General features: G+C 38.1%; 1 protein-coding gene across 4 annotated transcripts; it reads left to right on the plus strand.

The window, feature by feature from the left end:
* The first annotated feature begins 895 nt into the window (after window positions 1–895).
* On the plus strand, window positions 896–23,288 carry LOC147284794 (Phosphatidylinositol 3- and 4-kinase family protein with FAT domain-containing protein). Of its 4 annotated transcripts, none has more exons than XM_086242851.1 (35): window positions 896–1,369; window positions 1,740–2,461; window positions 2,613–2,738; window positions 2,838–2,923; window positions 3,339–3,447; window positions 4,754–4,849; window positions 4,939–5,001; window positions 5,105–5,164; window positions 5,548–5,616; window positions 6,614–6,695; window positions 6,874–6,926; window positions 7,006–7,104; window positions 7,182–8,414; window positions 9,235–10,239; window positions 10,314–10,649; window positions 11,020–11,278; window positions 11,378–11,600; window positions 11,710–12,097; window positions 12,348–12,497; window positions 12,586–12,807; window positions 12,948–13,169; window positions 13,563–14,216; window positions 14,914–15,171; window positions 15,280–15,627; window positions 16,323–16,735; window positions 16,811–17,237; window positions 17,490–18,788; window positions 19,169–19,429; window positions 19,513–19,803; window positions 19,898–20,356; window positions 20,545–20,976; window positions 21,245–21,523; window positions 21,745–22,296; window positions 22,410–22,619; window positions 22,968–23,288. In XM_086242851.1, exons 1-35 carry the CDS (start codon window positions 1,312–1,314, stop codon window positions 23,085–23,087), a joined length of 11,664 nt encoding a protein of 3,887 aa, XP_086098977.1. In that variant the 5' UTR covers window positions 896–1,311; the 3' UTR covers window positions 23,088–23,288. The 4 variants fall into 4 exon arrangements, with proteins under 4 accessions (XP_086098977.1, XP_086098978.1, XP_086098979.1 ...); XM_086242852.1 differs by having other exon boundaries at window positions 7,039–7,104; XM_086242853.1 differs by having other exon boundaries at window positions 2,613–2,682; window positions 2,875–2,923.
* Window positions 23,289–23,991: the final 703 nt, after the last annotated feature.

Consider the following 23,991-nt stretch of genomic DNA (forward strand, 5'->3'; position numbering starts at 1 on the left):
TTAAGAGTATAATTTGTTACTTATTTTAGATACTTACTAAAGAGCCTAATTTCTACTTCAGGGTTTTGTTCCTAACCGTTAAGAGTTTTGAAGGTACAACTTGTCACTTATTGCAGATACTAGAGAGCCTGTATCTTTTGTAGAAATTGGCTTTTTGAACTTTGCCCCATTTAACAACATTAGTATGCTTACAGCCTTACATGGAGAGTGAACTAAACACCTTGTTAGGAGTCCAACCCTCCGCTTGTCCCATAATGACTCAGTGTCTCACTTAGTCTTTAAATAGGCGATTTTGTTATCACTATGTTTCACTCACTCTTCATATGAGTGATTATAGGGTATTTTGTTATCTCTATGTTTCACTCACTCTTCATGTGCGTGGTTATAGGGTATTTGTTAATGTGGTTAGAAATGTTGTCCCTCTAGTATTACTCGCTTATAAGTCTTGATGTACTATTTAGATATTATTTTTGGTCCCTCTAGTTCCAACCCGACTATTCCAACTCGCCAAATCAACTACTGCCAAACCTCTGAGTTGATCAAAAGGTTTTTGGTCAATTAGGCAGGGTTTCAAATTGTGCCCCTTGGGGTGGCCGATGGGTTGGGTACCAACTCGATTCACCCGACCGATACCCACCCCTATAAATACGAACTGATGTGGGCCTTGGTATTATGATGTTTGGGCTGCACGGTTCTGTACAACTTAGCAGCTTTTAGGGTCCCCAACCCATATCGCGATCTTGGTCCAACAAGTTCGGCCCACTAAGTTTGGGCCTGCGCGGGTTTTTCTTTCCCTTTTCGGTTAGAGGGTTCACAATTCGTTTATACCACTCTATAGTCTATATTCTATAAAACGGCCTTCACCCCCGAAACCAAGACCTCAATTCCCCCCAAATCTCCCAAGTCCCAAGTCCTGAAGGACCTCACCTGAGACTGAGAGAGCAAATACAACTCTCAGAGTAAATATTAACTTAACATTACAGAAAAAAAGACGAAGACCTTCTCCCTGACGATCACGAACAATCCACCCGTTTCCAAAACCCTAAAAATTTCACATTTAAATTCAATTTCTCCTCATCTTCTTCTTCTTCTTCTTCTTCTTCTTCTTCTTCTTCCAACCATTCGATCCCTTCCATTTCGACCATAACCGCATGACCAAGCAGTAGCAGAGCTCCGGTTGTTGCTCCGAGTGCTACATGAAGTAGAGGAAGAAGAGGTTGCAGAGTCGCACCAGAAGCATTTCGAAGCTGTGCGTTTCGTGTGTTTCCGGCAAAGTTAGGGTTATTGGCTACTTTCAGTACTAAGCCAGCCATGAGTCCCGTTCAGAATTTCGATCAACACTCTCGGCGTCTCATCGAGCCCGACCTTCGTACTCTCTCTCTCTCTCTCTCTCTCTCTCTCTGTGAAGCATAATTCAAATATCTTCTGAAACTCTTAAACCTTCCTTTAGCTTCTGAATGAAAGTTACATAATTTTAATTGAATTTTATCAAACACGCCCTTAGATTTTGAACTAAACTCTTCAAACAATTGTTTTAGGCGCGCAAGCGTACCTTCCTGTGCGATGAACTCCAAAGGGTTAATTTTTTTTTTTTTTCATTGATGCATTTCCTATTAAACCAAACAAAGCTCAGTTTTTTTTTTTTTTTTTTTTTTTTTTTCAATCATTAATTTAACTACGTTTGCATGATGGGTCTTTAAGATATTATTTTTTCTTTTGTTCCTTCTTATTTGGAACAGCAATTCAGGTAAGGCTTCAGATGGCAATGGAGGTTCGGGACAGCCTAGAGATTGCGCACACGGCCGAGTACTTGAATTTTCTAAAATGCTATTTTCGCGCATTTTCAGTGATTCTTATGCAAATTACAAAGCCACAGTTCACTGACAATCCTGAACACAAGCTCCGAAACATCGTGGTGGAGATTCTCAATCGTCTCCCCCACAGTGAAGTACTCCGCCCTTTTGTCCAGGACCTCTTGAAGGTCGCAATGCAAGTACTAACTACCGACAATGAAGAGAATGGCTTAATTTGTATTCGTATAATCTTCGATCTTCTCAGGAACTTCAGGCCCACTCTGGAAAATGAAGTTCAGCCATTCTTGGACTTTGTCTGCAAGATTTACCAGAACTTTAAGTCGACTGTTAGCCATTTCTTTGAAAACGGGGCGGTGGGCGGGGAAGATATTAAGCCTATGGATACTTCTTCGGATCAATCGTTGAGTGGTGGTGTTGGTGGGTATGCTGGGGGTGGGCAGGTTAACCCCAGTACCCGTTCTTTCAAGATAATTACGGAGAGTCCCCTGGTGGTCATGTTTTTGTTTCAGTTGTATAGTCGACTTGTCCAGACCAATATTCCTCACCTGTTGCCTTTGATGGTTGCTGCTATATCTGTTCCTGGCCCGGAAAAGGTACCTCTGCATTTGAAGACTCATTTCATTGAGTTGAAGGGTGCGCAGGTGAAGGTAAGGAGGTGATTCTTATGAGTTTATGTTTATTTAATACTATATGAGTGGTGCATTGTTGCTTCATACACATGATCTTTGTACTTTTTTTGTCCACCCCATCCATGTTTTTTTATTAGTTCATTACTAATTTATTTCTCTACTATTGCAGACAGTTTCGTTTTTAACATACTTGTTGAAGAGCTTTGCTGATTATATTAGGCCGCATGAAGAAAGCATTTGTAAGAGCATAGTCAATTTGCTAGTTACATGTTCGGATTCTGTATCAATTAGAAAGGTAACAATTCTTGTCTCTTGATTTATTTTTCTCCCCTTGGATCCTTCTCTCTACGTCTATGACTATAAGTCTGTAACATAAATATTTTGTTGCATGCAGGAATTGTTAGTAGCCTTAAAACATGTTCTTGGAACAGATTTCAAGAGGGGTTTATTTCCTCTGATTGACACACTATTGGAAGAAAGGTAACACTGTTGACTCAATCATATGGTGACCCATAATTGCCAAAAGCATGATAGAGAAAATTGTATTGTGAAGTTTACTGGTGCAAATCTTGGATAAATGCAATAGCTTCATATAATGACAAATTGATGTTCTTGTTAGTAGCCTTAAAACATGTCTTGGAACAGTTTTCAAGAGGGGTTTATTTCCTCTGTAATATCTTCATGGTTAGCAACAAGCATTATGTGATGAAGAGATGTACCTAAAACTCCCATTGGATAAAAAAATAGTGTTCATCCACTCATTCCTTCTTGTAATTCCCCATGACGTATACATTTAGAAACAAATAAGAACAGCTATTCCTGCTGAAGAGAGTAGGAATATTGTTGTAGCTTCTCTGATTATTTTCTTAACCCTTTTCTTGTTTAACATTTTCAGGGTTCTAGTTGGAACTGGCCGAGCTTGCTTTGAGACATTGAGGCCATTGGCATACAGTCTACTTGCAGAGATTGTTCATCATGTTCGTGTGGACCTTTCCTTGTCACAGGTATTTTCTTTGTGTGATCTCTAATGAAAGATCTGACTGTTTTTAACGTCATTGACTTGTCTTAGACGAGGCTCAGTTCTATTTTGTCATTATAATAACTATCATTCATTGTTTGTCGTACCTATTTATCATCATCCTCCATAGATGCATTTCAAGAATTGCCTATGTCAGCTTGATTGTTGTACTTCTGCTGAATGAGAGGAGAATGATGGTTTAATAGCTCATTAGGCTGGATTTTTATACTGATAGTTGGTTTGCCCTAGTTGTTCTGCTTGTAGTCTTAGGTGGACAGCTTACTGGTTTCCTTTTTTATTTGGTGACTTTTTTCTATGAAATTTCTGTTTCCTATCTAAAAAAAGTTTATTCGACTTGAATCCTAAAAGGAACTTTGGCAAATTTTAAGATTCACAGCACCTAATGATTATGATTATGACTGCCAATAAGCCTATTATAACCCAAAATAACCTTATTTTTGGTTGGATTGAAAAGGTACGAAATTAATCAATTTCCATGTCATACACTTGAGGGTATACTGTCTATGAAGCTGTTGGAGATCTGAGCCGCAGGATTCCTACAGTTGTTGCATGGCTGAAGAGCTAGGCTACTACTGAATTTTAATTTTCTCTCTTATCATGTGTGTGTATGTGGTTTTTTTAATATATTGTTGTCATGATTTTTTGACGAGTTAAAAAATACATGATCCTGCTGGTATAGGTACATTGAACTTGGAAAATAAAAGAAGAGTGACAATGTCAATCACCATAATTCATATGTTGTAGTTTATTTCTTTCGAAAAAAAAAAAGATGAGATAAGAATTCGTATGCTGTGGTTAAAGCATTTTAATGAGAAGAAGGTGCACATGTCCACTTCTCAGACCTTTTTATGACACTTCAAGTTCGGGATTTTGTTGATTATTTTTTTTCCTTTTAGGTGATGAACTGCAATATTAAATTTTGACCTTTTAGAAGAATATTTAATTATTCATGAGTGAAAAATAACTAAATAACTAACTGAAAGCGAAATAAATAAAGGAAGAGGAAGAAAGTAGATATTGGAGTTCCTGTGTTGTGTTCTGTTGCTAACACATGGTACTTATTCTAGTTGGTTACGTATTTTGGATCCTAATTTATTTCAAGCGTTATCATTTTCTTGTTCAACAGGGTTCTGTGCTCTTTTTTATTCTGAATTTGATTGTTTGAAAAAATTGATTTTTCTCCAGCATTGTTTATCGTTAGAGTTTCATCATACTTTAAAATCTCATGTTTATATAATATCTACTAACAAAATTGCATTATTATGCTGCAGTTATCCCGGATCATATACTTGTTTTCAAGCAACATGCATGATGCTTCATTGTCACTGAGCATTCATACTACTTGTGCTCGCTTGATGCTGAATCTGGTGCATATGCTAACTCTATTCTTATGAATTATTTTTTATTTTCATTTGGGTATTCAGTTTTATGAATTATTTTTTCTTTTGTGACATAGGTGGAGCCAATATTTGAGAAAGGTGTCGACCAGCCTTCTATGGATGAAGCACGGATTTTATTGGTCTGAGTTACAATCTAATTGTTTTTCTAGAATGGTGTGAACTGCTAAACTTTTTGAATTTTCTCATTCCTTTAGTTAATAAAAATATTTTGTTTCTTTGTAGGGGCGTATATTGGATGCTTTTGTTGGGAAATTCAGTACTTTCGAGCATACTATTCCTCAGGTAATCTTTGATTGTCTTATATTTTCTCGACCATAAGTTCACCTGTTGAGTTGATATGTTTGTAATATGTGGAAGCTTTTGTCTAGCCTTATGGGCTACAGTTATGTGAACCTGTATATATTGTCCATGAATGGTTTATGCACTACAGTAAAGGAGTTTATGTTACATGTCATATTGTTTGGAGCTCAAATGATGATGTGTTTTCTGACAATATATTGAAATAATTTGGTTAATTATGTTTCGGGAAGTGCTTGGCAGTCAATTGAATATCATTGAGAGGCTATTGGCTTGTGAGGTTCTTTGCATTTTCTAGAAACATGTCATATTTTTAGTTGTTACTTGCTTATCTGTCAATACTGACATGTCTCCATATTTCCTGATAGCTTTTGGAGGAGGCTGAGGAGGGAAAGGATCGTGCTACTCTAAGGTCAAAGCTTGAGCTTCCTGTGCAGGTTGTTTTGACAACTTTTTCTTTTAGATGACTGTTTGTGTGTGCATAATATTTTTTGGTTTCAAGTTGTCCATTTAATTTCTTGCACCACTGATCGGTCCTTTTCTTTGATGTTAAAGTACTTTTGTTTAACAGTTTTTCTTCCCATGCATTATTCTATACATTCACTGCATATTGTTAGATTTTCAAAAATGTTCCAGTTTTGTTTTATACTATTATGATAGACTTCAATGAAATGATGACTTAATTGGTTATGGTTGTTTACATGCTGTTTTTACGCAGGAATTGAGGAGGTTAATTTGCATGTCACTAGATTTCTAATTTGAGGATTTATTTACTTTTGCTGCTGTAGGATTTCTATGGTGTTTGTCTAGCTTGAAGTTTGGGGATCTCTCTCTTTTTCATGGCTTACTTTTGATATGATGAAAGTTGAGGGAATATTTTCTTGGAAAATCACAGCCCTGTTTAATGCATTTGGTCTTCAAAATTCTGCATTAGTTTTTTTGTCTTTTCCCTTTGTAATGTTCACTGTTGATTGTTGCATATGTTACATGTTACGCTCTTAGAAGTTGAAAAAATGGTATTTGGTATGTTTATCATTAAGGATTTTAATCAACCAGTGGATTTATGAAGTTGTCCATGGAACCTAAAAGCTTTCAATCTTCTTTTTAAAACCTTCTGCAGTTGTAAGATTATTCGAGAACAAACGTTGCAAGAGGTTTTTAAGGGTTTGAAATACTGCTAGCATTGATGCATTTAGCAAAATACTGCTAGCAGTGAAACTTACATGGGTATTCTTGTTAGTTTGAAAGAAAATAGAGACATATTTGTTGTTTTAGTAAAATGCTTGAAAATTGATATCCATTCTTCCAAATTTTTTGCTGTACTATTTATCGATTTTTTAATTGCTTTATTAAATAGTAAACTCTTTTCATAAACTACAGCATCTTTTTACTCTCAGACATTTTGTTTAATTGTGGCATATAATCTGGTTGCAGGCAGTTTTGAATTTGCAGGTCACCGTGGAACATTCTAAGGAAGTCAATGATTGTAAGCATCTGATTAAGACATTGGTTATGGGTAATTGATCCTCGCTTCTTTTTTAATTTTTGCTATTTCTCTCTATATCATAAATTATAATGATACTTTTGTAACAGATATGTGATCTTAAATTTTCTTATACTTCTAATAGATATGTTCTTGACTTTGCTTTGTTTGTTTTGTAAACCAATCAACCATTGTCTGAATTTATTGTCAGGAATGAAGACTATCATATGGAGTATCACTAATGCACACTTGCCGCGTTCGCAGGTTTTATTATTTGTGTTAATATTTTCTCATGAGTTCGGTTGACATTTGTTATCTTATGCGACATTTCTGATGGTTTAAGGTTTCTCCTTCCACACATGGAACACACCCGCAGGTCCTTGTTTCATCATCATCTAACTTACCAGCCCCTCAAGCATTTAAAGGGATGCGAGAAGATGAGGTATTATATCTCATGTTATGAGATTTAACATTTGTTTTGTGGTTTGATTCACTTGGTCTGACTTTGATATCGGGTAGGTCCGGAAAGCTTCTGGCGTCTTAAAGAGTGGGGTGCATTGCTTAGCCCTCTTCAAGGAGAAGGATGAGGAGAGGGAAATGCTACAACTATTTTCCCAGATTCTGGCTATCATGGAACCTCGAGATTTGATGGACATGTTCTCATTGTGTATGCCCGAGCTTTTTGAGTGCATGATTTGCAACACTCAATTGGTTCACATCTTCTCTACACTTTTGCAAGCCCCTAAAGTATACCGGCCTTTTGCAGACGTTTTGGTTAATTATCTTGTAAACAGTAAACTTGATCTTTTGAAGCATCCTGATACACCTGCAGCAAAACTAGTATTGCACCTCTTTCGGTTTATATTTGGTGCAGTTTCAAAAGCGCCTTCAGATTTTGAACGTATTTTGCAACCTCATGTGCCTGTTATAATGGAAGTTTGCATGAAAAATGCTACGGAAGTGGAAAAGCCTCTTGGTTATATGCAACTTCTTCGCACAACGTTTCGAGCACTTGCAGTATGCAAATTTGAACTTCTTCTGAGGGATTTGATTCCCATGTTACAACCTTGTCTTAATATGCTGTTGATGATGCTTGAGGGTCCAACTGGGGAAGATATGAGAGACCTTTTGCTGGAGTTATGCTTAACCTTGCCTGCACGGTTAAGCTCATTGCTACCACATCTTCCCCGTCTTATGAAGCCTCTTGTTTTGTGTCTTAAAGGGAGTGATGACCTTGTGAGCCTAGGTTTAAGAACACTTGAGTTTTGGGTAGACAGTTTAAATCCTGATTTTTTGGAACCCAGCATGGCTAATGTTATGTCGGAGGTGATTTTAGCCCTATGGTCTCACTTGAGGCCTGCCCCCTATCCTTGGGGCGCAAAAGCATTGCAACTCCTTGGCAAGTTAGGAGGTCGTAATAGGCGTTTTCTCAAAGAGCCCCTTGCAATTGAGTGCAAGGAGAATCCAGAGCATGGACTCCGTGTGATTCTTACATTTGAGCCTGCAACCCCATTTTTGGTTCCATTGGATCGATGCATTAATCTTGCTGTGGTAGCTGTTATGCATAAAACTGGTGGAGTTGATACATTTTATCGAAAGCAGGCTTTGAAGTTTCTTCGCATTTGCTTATCGTCTCAGCTTAATTTGCCAGAAAAGGTTACTGATGATGGATGCACACCTAGTCAGTTGTCAACTTTGTTAGTTTCTGCAGTTGATTCTTCTTGGCAGCGGCCTGAAACATCAGACATAAAGGTTGGTTGGTTTGATTTAATGTTATCACTTGGTGAAGTACTGATTGCTGAGTCTGTTAAAGATTTGAAACCTTCTACCAAATTTTTTTTTTGCCTTTTATATTAATTGTAGTAACTGTTGGCTTTGTAGTTGGAATATTGGTGCTAGATTGAAAGTTGATAAACTGTTATGTGACCCTGTTATTGGTCTTCACTGAGGCCCATCTTCATTTTTTAGTGTTTTACCAAAAAAACACTCTGCAGTTATTCAGTTATATTTTCCATAACTTAGTAATTCTGATGTATCTTTTTAAAGAAGTACAAGGGAGAGACCAAAAACTCGTAGTTTTAAATTGCCTGCTAATAAGACCAAATTCTTTGTGTTACTGTCCCCAGAAAAAAAGGAAAAGGACCTTTGGTCGATTTTCTTAATGCACAGTTGAACTCCATGTATTCAATATACCTATGAGGGTATTAATTGTTATAATACCTTGACTTCTGTACACCATGTTCATTCTTTCACTTTTATTACTCTGTCTCCTCTCTATGAAATTTTGTTGCCAAGATATTTGTATCCCCCCCCCCCCCCCCAACTCTTTCCAGAACCAAAAAAGAAAAAGAATTCTTTGTCAATGGTTTAATTGGTTTTATTTTCTCATTGTTTTATTATTACAATTGTTCTGTTTCTCAGGCCAAAAAAAATTGTTCTGTTTCAATTTCTATGCTATATGTTCTTAACTTGTCCTTTTAAGTTTCTTCCCACTTAATTTTCGTTTTGAGATAGCCCAAAGAGGGAATTTTTGTTTTTAGTATTACATTATAATGAATTAGGCATAATGCAGGCTGACTTAGGTGTAAAGACGAAGACCCAACTTATGGCTGAAAAGTCTGTTTTCAAGATTCTCTTAATGACTGTTATTGCTGCTAGTGTGGAACCAGATTTCCATGACCCCAAGGATGACTTTGTCGTCAATGTCTGCCGCCATTTTGCAATGATGTTCCATATGGATGCATCATCAACTAATACCTCAGTTTCCACTACTGCACTTGGGGCTCCTATGCTTTCATCCAATGTCAATGTTGGTTCCAGTTCCAGGTCAAAGAATAGTAGTTCTTCAAACCTCAAGGAGTTAGACCCTCTGATATTTTTGGATGCTCTAGTTGATGTGCTAGCAGATGAAAACAGGCTCCACGCCAAGGCTGCACTTAGTGCTTTAAATGTATTTTCTGAAACACTTCTCTTTCTTGCTCGTTCAAAGCATGCTGATGTGCTAATGTCAAGAGGCCCCGGTACTCCAATGATGGTCTCTAGTCCATCTTTGAATCCTGTATACTCTCCACCCCCAAGTGTACGCATCCCTGTTTTCGAGCAACTTCTGCCCCGCCTTTTGCATTGTTGCTATGGAACGACCTGGCAAGCGCAGATGGGAGGTGTTATGGGACTTGGTGCTTTGGTTGGGAAGGTCACTGTTGAGACTCTGTGCCTTTTCCAAGTAAGAATTGTTCGCGGTTTGGTATATGTTCTTAAAAGGCTTCCTATTTATGCCAGCAAAGAGCAAGAAGAGACAAGTCAGGTGCTTACACAGGTTCTTCGTGTAGTTAATAATGTCGACGAAGCTAACAGTGAACCACGCCGGCAAAGTTTTCAAGGAGTAGTTGAATTCCTTGCTTCAGAATTGTTCAATCCCAATGCATCTATTATTGTGAGAAAGAATGTGCAGTCATGTTTGGCACTTTTGGCTAGTAGAACTGGTAGTGAGGTATCTGAGCTGCTTGAGCCACTGTATCAACCTTTGCTTCAGCCTCTTTTGGTGCGACCACTCCGGTCAAAAACTGTGGATCAACAGGTAATCTATGTTTTAAATGGTCATTAGTTGAATTTGTTGAATTTCTTACTGACATGATCTGATGACATATACAGGTAGGGACAGTTACAGCTTTAAATTTCTGTTTGGCCTTGAGACCACCTCTTCTCAAGTTGACTCAAGATCTGGTAAATTTTCTGCAAGAAGCATTGCAGATAGCTGAGGCTGATGAAACTGTATGGGTTGTGAAGTTTATGAACCCAAAAGTAGCCACATCACTAAATAAGCTTCGAACAGCCTGCATTGAGCTACTCTGTACTACCATGGCATGGGCAGATTTTAAAACTCCAAATCATTCTGAATTGCGTGCAAAGATCATTTCCATGTTTTTCAAATCTTTGACATGTCGAACACCCGAAATTGTTGCTGTGGCTAAGGAAGGGCTGAGACAGGTCTTATTCAGCTTCCTTTAAATTAGTTAATCCATTTCCTTTTTCCCTTCTGTTGTCTTACTATAATGCATGCCTGGATGTGATAATGGTGACTAGAATATATATCCTATGGGAGTATTCGCCTCTAATAATAGGCTTCACCTAGCTTTGCTTGTTATTTGACCAGGTGATGTTGCTCATCTGGTCTTTCATGTTTTAATATTTTTTTTTATCAGCTGAGGCATATGGTGGATGATTCGTGGAATAGAAAATGACCATATTGTGGTTCATCTAGTTTCTTAGTTTTCTTTTCTGTAGTATATGTTTTTCTCGTGTTTTAACTGGAAAAATTTGGGAGTTTTTTAATGTATTCTACTCCATTGCTGTTCAGGTTATTAATCAGCAGAGAATGCCAAAAGAACTTCTACAGAGCAGCCTCAGGCCTATTTTGGTCAACTTGGCACATACGAAGAACCTAAGCATGCCTCTCCTGCAAGGTCTGGCCCGTCTTCTTGAACTTCTGTCCAATTGGTTTAATGTTACCTTGGGTGGCAAGTTGCTAGAACACCTAAAGAAATGGTTAGAGCCTGAAAAACTGGCACAAAGTCAGAAATCATGGAAAGCTGGTGAAGAACCAAAAATTGCAGCTGGTAATGTATATTCGATTAGTCTACTTATGTTCTTTGTTTCATGTACCTAAGCATGTGCACAATTACAGATGATTAATGCCAATTTTCTTTTACTTTCAGCTATTATTGAGCTTTTTCACCTTCTTCCTATTGCTGCTTCGAAGTTCCTTGATGAACTTGTAACCTTGACTATTGAATTGGAAGGAGCTCTTCTTCCGGGACAAGTATACAGTGAGATTAACAGTCCATATCGCCTTCCACTCACAAAATTTTTGAATCGCTACGCAACACTTGCTGTTGATTATTTTCTTGCTCGATTAAGTGAACCGAAGTACTTCAGGAGGTAATATTTATATGATATCACATCACCAGGATGAAATTTTGTTTCTAATTTCTAAATCATCCAGTGCTCATTTATATATTTATTATTTTTCTTGTCTCATTTGACCTAGGTTTATGTATATAATCCGATCGGATGCCGGCCAGCCTTTGAGAGATGAACTTGCTAAATCACCACAGAAAATACTTGCAAGTGCTTTTCCTGAATTTTTGCCAAACCATGATGTAGTGATGGCTTCGGGATCATCAACTCCACCTGCTTTGTTAGGTGACGAAAGTCTTGTTAAGCCGCCTTCTGATAGTTCTAATCCACCATCTGCACATCCTGGTGCAACGTCAGATGCTTATTTTCGGGGACTTGCACTTATTAAAACTTTAGTCAAATTGATACCCAGCTGGCTACAGAGTAATCGCATTGTGTTTGATACCTTGGTACTTGTTTGGAAGTCACCTGCAAGACTCTCACGTTTGCAAAATGAACAGGAGCTAAACTTAGTGCAGGTTAGTTTAGTGGCTTGTTGTACACAATTTGGTATACTTTCTCGTTTATGCTAATTATGTGACTTTGGGTTTGTTGCAACACTTGTTGACCCGGTTGCGGGAAATTCATATGTTTTTTGGATTGTTGACACATGCTGTTGATCTGCTGTTAATTTTTTAATTTGTTAAATGTGATTTTTCTGAACTTTATGTGTGGATCAGTTAATATGCTGTCCTCAGATGCCTTTTTCTATTGATTACTAAAATGCAGGTTAAAGAAAGCAAATGGCTTGTGAAATGCTTCCTGAATTATTTACGGCATGACAAAACAGAAGTGAATGTTCTCTTTGATATACTCTCCATCTTCTTGGTTCATTCTCGAATTGATTATACATTTCTGAAGGAGTTTTATATAATCGAGGTATTTTGAATATGGGTTCTCTGTTTTGATATCATTTTTATTTTACTTATGTTGACTGGTTGTGAAACAATCACCATTTACTCTTCAGGTTGCAGAAGGGTATTCACCCAACTATAAAAAAGCACTTCTCTTGCATTTTTTAAATCTTTTTCAATCGAAGCAACTTGGTCATGATCACTTGGTGGTTATTATGCAAATGCTCATTCTTCCAATGCTCGCTCATGCCTTCCAAAATGATCAAAGTTGGGAAGTTGTTGACCAAACTATTATTAAAACAATAGTTGACAAACTTCTCGATCCTCCAGAAGAGGTATCTTTTCTGACATTAAAAAGTTTCCGGTGACATTATGTGTTATCTTCATAGTTCTGCTTTTAAATTGTCAAAAATAAATTTCTCTAGACTGTAAATAAATTTCATTTCTATTTCTCATCTATTCCATTCCTCCATAGGTTTCTGCTGAATATGATGAGCCCTTGAGAATAGAACTTTTGCAGCTTGCTACTTTGCTTCTTAAGTATCTGCAGAATGACCTTGTCCATCATAGAAAAGAACTGATCAAATTTGGTTGGAATCATCTCAAACGTGAAGATAGTGCCAGTAAACAATGGGCATTTGTAAATGTTTGCCACTTCTTGGAGGCCTATCAAGCCCCAGAAAAAATCATACTCCAGGTAGTATGGACTTTCCATTTTGATGTCTTGTTCTCACAAGTTGTTGACCTCTTATAGTCATTAAGTTTGACTGCTTATGTTTTGATGCTGTATTTGTCATATGGGAGACTCCCAGTTTTAGTGTCTATTATTTATGCTCAACCAACAGTTCAGTTTTCCCTTTTTGTGTAGGGAATGAAGATTAAAATCACTTAAATATTATAATTCTAAGCCATTTACCAAATCTAGATGGTTAGAGTGGTCTATTATATACTTTCTGTATGTTAATCTGGAGTGCACCAGCATGTGCTCACATGCTCCTCTAATATGTGAATAGCTTTGGCTTTTTTATTTAGTTATTTATTAAATTATTATTTTTACTTAATTTAGTAGTCGGATGGTTTGAGAATGCAGGTTTTTGTAGCGCTTTTGAGAACTTGCCAGCCAGAGAATAAAATGCTAGTCAAGCAGGCCCTTGATATACTAATGCCAGCACTGCCACGAAGGTTGCCTCTTGGAGATTCTCGTATGCCAATTTGGATACGCTACACCAAAAAAATTCTGGTTGAGGAAGGCCACTCAATCCCTAATCTGATTCACATTTTTCAGCTCATTGTGCGCCATTCAGATCTATTTTACAGCTGTAGAGCTCAATTTGTACCTCAGATGGTCAATTCTCTCAGTCGCCTTGGATTGCCTTATAATACCACTGCAGAAAACAGGCGTCTTGCAATTGAACTTGCTGGTTTGGTGGTTGGCTGGGAAAGACAAAGGCAAAATGAAATGAAAATAGTAGCTGATGGTGATGTCACCAATCAGAACAGTGAGGTATTTAATCCAGGCCCTGCTAGTTCTGATCCTAAGCGCTCTGTGGACGGGTCTACATTTCCTGAAGATTCAACAAAGCGTGTCAAAGTTGAACCTGGTCTTCAATCCCTCTGTGTAATGTCACCTGGTGGCGCATCATCAATCCCTAACATTGAGACCCCTGGATCTGCTAGCCAACCTGATGAAGAATTCAAGCCAAATGCTGCTATGGAAGAAATGATTATCAATTTCCTAATAAGGGTAAGCCCTTCTTTCAACTCATGTTTGATGGATTGAAAATACTGACTTTTGGTATTCAAAACCTCATCAATATGGATCCTGAAGCTTTATGGCCCCGATTCTTTGCTTCTTGGCAATCCTTCCATGGAAGTTATAGAAGTAAAATAATATATATATATATATATATATAATGGCAAACTTCTTAGACATGGACATTGTTTATCTGATATATAATTAATTGTATTTGATTTTGGTTTTCTTGTCAGTGATCATATGCTAGGTTTACAGGGAACTACAATTTTTTATATAATGGAACAAGCAATCTTTCTTTGGTGCATGCATTATTTTTTACACTTGTTTGTAGTTCCATGATTTATGACAAAGTTTGTTGGTTTACCACTATTCCAAAAGCTTAAACTGTTAGAATATGGGCCAACAACTCTTTTATATTCTAACACTCCCCCTCACATGGTGGACCCCAACATGTGAAATTCAACTTTTATAGGGATGATGCCATGATAATTGAACTCAGGATCTCTTGCCCTGATAAGTGATACCATGATAAAATTTGCTGGTTTACCACTATTCCCAAAAGCTTAAGCTGTTAGGATGTGGGCCAACATTTGTTTTATATCCTAATGGTTTGCATTAAGGGTTGTCATGATTTGTTCGTTTCATGGTTTATTGTTTTACCACTTTCATGGACTTTTGGAAACAGGTTGCCCTGGTCATAGAGCCTAAGGACAAAGAAGCAAGTACTATGTACAAACAAGCTTTAGAGCTACTTACACAAGCATTGGAGGTGTGGCCAACTGCCAATGTAAAATTTAATTATCTAGAGAAGTTGCTGAGCAGCATTCAACCTCAGTCCAAGGACCCTTCCACAGCCCTTGCACAGGGATTGGATGTCATGAATAAGGTTCTAGAGAAGCAGCCACATCTATTCATCAGAAATAACATCAACCAGATTTCCCAGGTATGTTCCTACACCATAATCTGTCTCTCTTTTTTGGACAACTGTTCTATTACCTACAGTTATGCACTCAACTTTGGTTTTGTGGGGTTTTTTTTTTATTTTGGCCAGATTCTTGAACCATGTTTCAAGTATAAACTTTTAGATGCTGGAAAGTCTTTGTGCTCCCTGTTGAAAATGGTCATTGTTGCTTTTCCTCTAGAAGCACCTACTACCCCACCGGATGTGAAGCTATTATATCAGAAGGTTGATGAACTTATACAGAAGCACATTAATGCTGTTACAGCTCCTCAAACATCGAGTGAAGACAGCACTGCTAATTCAATTAGCTTTGTGCTGCTTGTGATTAGAACCTTGACAGAGGTGCAGAAGAACTTCATTGATCCTTACATCTTGGTTCGTATTCTTCAACGCCTTGCACGAGATATGGGATCATCATCAGGTTCTCACTTGAGACAAGTATGTATCCGTTTTCTCATATGTTTAACCCTTTCATGTTTCATAAAGCAATGTTCCCTTGGGATCAAAATCTCAAATTTTACTTGATTCCTAATCTGGTACAATGCCAATCTATTCAATTTTCTTCAAAGTTGTCTTGGCTTTTAAGTTGACTTTCTGCTATTTTCTTCTATGGTACAATGACTGTTCTCTCTACTCTGTTCATATAAGCTGTCAGTGGTCTGCTTCTCGTTGTTCCTTGTTGTTAGGTTACTGTTTTGTTGAGACTCATCATCGTGTTCCTCTCTTCTTTGGTCTTTGAATTTATAATGTCTGTTGCCTGCAAAAGAGTGGGACAGTTTATAATACACATAATATCTTTCCTCTTTTTTTTTCTTTTTTTTTTTTCCTGTTGTTTTGGGAGGGGGTAGTGGTCAAGATGATAGGATCCCAGTGGTTTATTAAATGAGCCAATCAAGCATTGGGATTAAAGTCATCACATAGGATTTTATTATCATAACTACTCTTAGAAAGGTATGAAGTTGTGTGGGCACTGATTGATCTTTTTTCAACACTTAGATGTCAACAAATTTTAACATGTGTTAAAATTGTGCTTTTATATGTGGGGCAAAGTTTATTAGATGACACATGTGTTAAAACTGTTCTGTTTTCTCTCATTCTTTGAATTACATCTTGCCAATTATCCTCCTTTTCAGGGTCAGACAAAAGATCTGGATTCTGCAGTCTCTTCATCTCGTCAAGGTGCCGATGTTGGAGCAGTCATTTCTAATCTGAAATCTGTGTTGAAACTTATTAGTGAAAGGGTCATGCTTGTTCCAGAGTGCAAAAGATCCGTAACTCAAATATTAAATGCCTTGCTCTCAGAGAAAGGTACTGATGCTAGTGTGCTTCTTTGCATACTTGATGTAATAAAAGGGTGGATTGAAGATGACTTCGGTAGGCCAGGCACATCAGTAACATCCAGTGCTTTTCTCACCCCGAAGGAAATAGTTTCTTTTCTTCAGAAGCTTTCACAAGTTGACAAGCAAAACTTCTCCTCAAATGCTCTGGAAGAGTGGGACAGTAAATATCTTCAGCTTCTTTATGGGTTATGTTCTGATTCAAATAAGTAAGTAATCTAATTGAGCTCATTTCTGTTATACTTGGATCAAGTATTTGATAAAATGATTTGATTGGCATCCAGATATCCCCTAGCCCTGCGTCAAGAGGTGTTTCAGAAGGTGGAAAGGCAATTCATGCTTGGTTTACGAGCGAGAGATCCTGAATTTAGGATGAAATTCTTCTCAATTTATCATGAATCTCTTGGGAAAACATTGTTTGCCCGGCTTCAGTACATTATTCACCTTCAGGACTGGGAAGCATTGAGTGATGTCTTCTGGCTCAAGCAGGGCCTTGATCTTCTTTTGGCAATCTTAGTTGAGAATAAAGCTATTACACTTGCTCCAAATTCTGCAAAGGTGCCACCGCTTCTGGTCTCAGGTTCTCCAGATCCTTCTGGGATGCAGCACCAGGTCACTGATGTTCCAGAGGGTTCGGAGGATGCTCCTCTAACATTTGATACCCTTGTTCGTAAACATGCACAGTTTTTGAATGAGATGAGCAAACTTAAGGTAAGGATGGTTCATTGATGGTATATTACTTGTGCAGTTGCAAATAATGTCTGGAATTTAACCCCCTCTCTCTTGCACTTGCAGAGATTGTTTCTAATTAAATGATTATGCTTAATTGCTTAAGTAATTTCACTCCCTTGTCCATCTTTGGTGTAAACCCTCTTGAGACAAGCTTGTGTAATTGATATTGTACTCAAAATGAAAGTCCTGATAGCTTTTTTTTTTTGTTGTTGAATTTTTTCTCTGCTCTAGGTGGCTGATCTCATTATTCCTCTAAGAGAACTTGCTCATACGGATGCAAATGTTGCATACCATTTGTGGGTGTTGGTGTTTCCCATTGTCTGGGTTACCTTACACAAGGAAGAGCAGGTCGCACTAGCTAAACCGATGATTACTCTCCTTTCGAAAGATTATCATAAGAAGCAGCAAGGCAACAGACCAAATGTTGTGCAAGCACTTCTGGAAGGGCTTCAGTTGAGCCACCCTCAACCTCGGATGCCAAGTGAGCTCATTAAATATATTGGAAAAACTTACAATGCATGGTACATGGCATTGGCACTGCTGGAAAGTCATGTCATGCTGTTCACAAATGATACGAAGTGCTCCGAGTCTCTTGCTGAACTTTATCGTTTGCTCAATGAAGAAGACATGAGGTGTGGGTTGTGGAAGAAAAGGTCAATCACTGCAGAAACTAGGGCTGGGCTTTCACTAGTTCAGCATGGCTACTGGCAGCGCGCTCAAAGCCTCTTTTACCAAGCAATGGTTAAGGCAACTCAAGGCACATATAACAACACAGTACCGAAGGCTGAGATGTGTCTCTGGGAAGAACAATGGCTTTACTGTGCTAGTCAACTTAGTCAGTGGGATGCATTGGTAGACTTTGGCAAGAATATTGAAAATTATGAAATACTACTTGACAGTCTTTGGAAATTGCCCGATTGGCCATATATGAAGGATCATGTAATTCCGAAGGCTCAAGTGGAAGAAACTCCAAAACTTAGGCTTATTCAAGCATTTTTTGCACTTCATGATAGAAGTGCAAATGGTGTGGGGGACGCTGAGAACATTGTGGGGAAAGGTGTTGATCTTGCCTTAGATCAGTGGTGGCAATTGCCACAGTTGTCTGTTCAAGCCAGGATTCCTCTCTTGCAGCAATTCCAACAGCTAGTTGAAGTTCAAGAATCATCTAGAATTCTTGTGGACATTGCCAACGGAAACAAACTTTCTGGGAATTCTGTCGTTGGTGTACATGGAAATCTTTATGCTGATCTCAAGGACATTCTTGAGACTTGGAGACTGAGAACTCCAAATGAATGGGATAATATGTCCATTTGGTATGATTTGCTACAATGGAGGAATGAAATGTATAATTCAGTCATAGATGCATTCAAAGATTTCACAACAACGAATCCACAGCTTCATCACCTTGGTTATCGTGACAAAGCATGGAATGTCAATAAGCTTGCTCGCATTGCTCGTAAGCAGGGCCTTTATGATGTTTGTGTGACAATACTCGAAAAGATGTATGGCCATTCAACCATGGAAGTGCAGGTATTATAAACTATTAACAAATATATTGTCTTGGCTCGGGAAGACAGCACTCTTGCTTCTTCACACCCAAAAAGAAAAAAGAGCAAAGACACATCTGTTGGGCCTTTATGGGCATTTGCTACTAGCCTAAAAGGACCTGTCTGAATGGCTCTATTCTGGGGATTACTGGCTGAAATTTTGTGATCCCCAAAAATATGATTTCGATTTCTTGTATTGGCTTTCTTCAACCTTGTACCCATATTCTTTATGTTAAATTATCAGCTTGAACCTTCTGGTGGGCATGCTGCATGAACCCCTTCCTTCTGACTCTAATTATTTGATGCACCACTCCCTTTTCGTAGATACAGGTTTCTGATCTCTTTTTCCATGTATGCTTTCAGGAAGCCTTTGTTAAGATAAGAGAACAAGCAAAAGCGTATTTGGAAATGAAGGGAGAGCTTACCAGTGGTCTCAATCTAATCAACAGCACTAACCTGGAGTACTTTCCTGTGAAACATAAAGCAGAAATATTTCGTCTGAAGGGGGATTTTTTGTTAAAGCTAAATGATTCTGAAGGTGCTAATCTTGCATACTCCAATGCCATCAGCCTGTTCAAAAATTTGCCTAAAGGGTGGATAAGCTGGGGAAATTATTGTGACATGGTATTCCCTGTTATGTGCTTCAAATGCAGTTGATCATATTGATAATTTGGTGTGATGACTAATCTGTTATCTATTTTGCACAGGCTTACAGAGAAACCCATGAAGAGATTTGGTTGGAGTATGCTGTCAGCTGCTTTCTTCAAGGCATCAAATTTGGCATATCTAACTCAAGAAGCCATCTGGCCCGTGTTCTATATCTTCTCAGCTTCGATACTCCGAATGAACCTGTCGGGAGGGCTTTTGATAAATATCTGGACCAAATTCCCCACTGGGTCTGGCTTTCTTGGATTCCACAACTCTTACTTTCTTTGCAGAGGACAGAAGCTCCCCATTGCAAACTTGTCCTTCTAAAAATTGCAACTGTGTATCCCCAGGTAAATGTCATATTTCATCCATGAAATGAAAATAATTGAATACAGTATTTCACTTCAACAGAAATCTTGATGTTCTCTACCATCGAAATCACAGGCCCTATATTACTGGCTACGCACATATTTGCTTGAACGACGTGATGTTGCAAATAAAACTGAACTTGGCAGTAGAATGGCAATGGCTCAAAGGATACAGCAAAGTGCCTCCGGTGCCAGTGCTGGTTCAATTGGCTTATCTGATGGAAATGCTAGAGTACAAGGTCATGGTGGCAGTGGTTTATCCTCAGACAATCAAGTTCACCAAGCTGCTCAATCCGGCGGTGGAATTGGTTCTCATGATGGTGGAAACTCACATGGGCAAGAATCTGAAAGGTCCACAGGTGTCGATAGCAGCATGCATCCGGGGAATGAACAACAAACTGAAGGTGGTCAGAATGCATTAAGGCGTAATGGTGCTTTGGGTTTGGTACCTTCTGCTGCAAGTGCTTTTGATGCTGCAAAGGATATAATGGAGGCTCTTAGAAGCAAGCATACTAATTTGGCTAGTGAACTTGAGGTGATATTTGTTGTATCTTTGTTATATTTTTTTATTTTATCTTTTTGATAAGCAAGTCGATTTTTCAACAAAAAAACCAAAAAGAGCAAATCCAGAAGTTAGGTTCAGTGGAGACTAGAACATCAACTATATTACTCTTTTTCTCAACTAGATGATATATATCAAATATTCATTTTTATTTGTCGCAGGCTCTGCTCACAGAAATTGGTTCACGGTTTGTCACTCTGCCAGAGGAGAGACTTCTAGCTGTGGTTAATGCATTGCTCCACCGCTGTTACAAGTACCCAACTGCCACAACTGCTGAGGTTCCCCAATCTCTTAAGAAGGAGCTATCTGGTGTTTGCAGAGCTTGCTTTTCAGCAGATGCTGTAAATAAGCACGTCGATTTTGTGAGAGAGTACAAACAGGATTTCGAGCGTGATCTTGATCCTGGGAGCACTGCTACTTTCCCGGCCACCCTCTCTGAATTGACTGAGCGGTTAAAACATTGGAAAAATGTGCTCCAGAGCAATGTTGAGGACAGGTTTCCAGCTGTCTTGAAGCTGGAAGAGGAAAGCAGGGTGCTGCGTGACTTCCATGTCGTTGATGTGGAGGTTCCAGGACAGTACTTTAGTGATCAGGTAACCAAGTCACTGTTTGCATATTTCTGCTCCTGTCATGGGGATCCTGGCTTTATTGTTTATTCATTATGATTTAACTGACTAGTGTTCTTGTGGCCTTAAATAATGGAGATGGAAAGTATCACTTAAAAACTAATCAATGTTAAATGACTATCGAACTTCTTAAACGTTTGATAAAACAAGCCAGTCTTCTGATCAAGTTGGTTCAAAAGTCTTGTTTGTTTCTCAATGCATTTCTTTTCAAACTCGTGATTGTTAATTATTACAGGAAATCGCACCCGACCATACAGTGAAGTTGGACAGGGTTGGAGCTGATATACCAATTGTGCGAAGACATGGAAGTAGTTTCCGGCGTTTGACTCTAATTGGCTCTGATGGATCTCAACGTCATTTTATTGTCCAGACATCTTTGACCCCTAATGCTAGAAGTGATGAACGAATATTGCAGCTCTTCCGTGTGATGAACCAAATGTTTGATAAGCACAAGGAATCAAGGCGACGTCACATATGCATTCACACCCCAATCATTATTCCTGTTTGGTCCCAGGTTTATCTCTGCCCTATATACATCTGATCCTATTAAATTTGTATCTTCTCTCTTTTTATCTTTTATCTTTTTTGTGTGTGTGGTGCGACCAAGTATTGTGATTCTTTAATAAGTTCTTTTGATTCTATGGTAGATCACTTGTGGTCATTCTAGAGTTATCTACACAGAGCACCACAGCACATAATTATATGTTATTACTAACAAGTGCTGTATATACACAGGTCCGCATGGTAGAAGATGATTTGATGTACAGCACCTTTCTTGAGGTGTACGAGAACCATTGTGCAAGGAATGACAAGGAGGCAGATCTTCCCATCACCTATTTCAAGGAGCAATTAAACCAAGCTATATCTGGCCAAATCTCACCAGAAGCTGTTGTAGACCTTCGGCTCCAAGCTTATACTGACATAACAAGAAATCTTGTAACTGATGGCATTTTTTCCCAGTACATGTACAAGACTCTGCCAAGTGGAAACCACATGTGGGCTTTCAAAAAGCAGTTTGCCATCCAGTTGGCCCTCTCGAGTTTCATGTCTCTCATGCTACAAATTGGGGGGAGGTCCCCAAATAAAATTTTATTTGCTAAGAACACAGGCAAAATATTTCAAACTGATTTTCATCCTGCATATGATTCAAATGGAATGATCGAATCTAATGAACCAGTGCCTTTCCGTCTTACGAGGAACATGCAAGCATTCTTCTCCCATTTTGGAGTGGAAGGCCTCATTGTGTCTGCAATGTGTGCTGCTGCACAGGCTGTTGTTTCACCTAAAGTGAGCTTTACTTGGCTTTACTTTTAATACGATGATTAATTAGATTTAAGTTAAGAAAGAAGAAAGCAGAAAAAATTAATTTTAACCTAAATGTTGATTTTTCTATATCGCAGCAAAGTCAACATCTTTGGCATCAGTTAGCTATGTTTTTCCGTGATGAGCTGCTGTCTTGGTCTTGGAGAAGACCCCTTGGGATGCCGATGGCCCCCTTTGCTGGAGGGGGAAGTATGAACCCCATTGACTTCAAGCAGAAGGTCATCACCAATGTTGAGCATGTGATTGGCCGGATCAATGGAATTGCCCCACAGTACTTCTCTGAAGAGGTAAGCCGGTACTTCTCTTGTAATAATAACATTGAGCTTTTATGTCATTTGCAATGATGCCAAGTGCATGCCTCATAGAATGAGAAAAGCATTCCTTCCCTTTCCCTCTTTTAAGGGTGTGATATAAGTTCTTTATAAATAAACTTGATGATAGCCGGGCTGTTCTATTTTTAATTTAAAATAATTTATTCTGATTTAAATACATATTGAGCATGTTGATGTGCATGCTGGATATTTGTTTCTTTCCTTTTTTTTCATCAAGTTTCTCGTTTTATATCATCGTTCTGAAGAATCTGGAATTAATTGCTAATTCATACACCCCTGATATGTGTTTTCTGCTGCATTCAGGAGGACAATGCCATGGACCCACCCCAGTCAGTGCAGCGCGGAGTGACGGAGTTGGTGGAAGCTGCCTTGAGTCCAAGGAACTTGTGCATGATGGATCCCACATGGCACCCCTGGTTTTGAAGTTAGCAGCAGAGCTTTTAGAGTTGAGAGGTGGTAGATTATGTTTAGATGTAAATATTTATTATGTACATTGCTGCTCGTACTAGTGATTCTCAATTGTTATATTTTGGACACCCAACGTGGAAATGAGTTGGGTGTTGAATGTAAATCACAAATTCGAATGTAAATTATATTTATGGAAATGAGCCTTCTCTGCTTAAAAATGTCATTTCTTCTGTTTGTGGTAGAAAGAAAAAAGTTGCAGTGGCACATTTGGGAGCAAGTTTTGGTAAGATTAGTTTTAGGTAATCTCATAGATCAGCAACATTACTTAAGAAAAATGGGAATCAGGCCGAAGTTCCTTTCCGGTGACCTCTAAGGACCTAGGTGGAAAAAAAATAATAGTAAATTAGGAAAATCCTTTCCAAATTCATATTTTCTACACTCTCATTATTGTTTCGTGTGTTAACTTCTTTGATTATTTGTCAACTCATCGTTCTTTCTATTTTTAAAATTTTTAATCAATATTTCATAAGTTTAAACTTTTTAAATTTCTCATATGCCCTCCATCCTATTTAAGACGTTTTTTCTTAATTGACTTTTTATTTTTGGTAACGTTTGTATTTACTTTTTATAATTTTTTGCTTTAAATGCTAGTAATTTATTGTTGGACATTTTGTTCGAATGTCAATCATGAATAATTTTTTTTGAATTATATTTATAATTATAAACAAATAAATAACTTACGAATAATTTTCATTATAAATAATAATCCTAAAAAAAATTAAGTAAATGATTATAAAGTTCAGTGTTGGACTTCTATTCCCTCTTAGACCCACCTATTTAATTGAATTTTCTAGCCAGTCCACCTTATTTTCTTCCGGCCCACTTTTAATTTTTTCATTCATTCTCCGTCTCTCTCTCC

The sequence above is a fragment of the Dryas octopetala genome, chromosome 5, assembly GCF_963921425.1.
Source record: "Dryas octopetala chromosome 5, drDryOcto1.1, whole genome shotgun sequence".
Lineage (NCBI taxonomy): Eukaryota > Viridiplantae > Streptophyta > Magnoliopsida > Rosales > Rosaceae > Dryas > Dryas octopetala.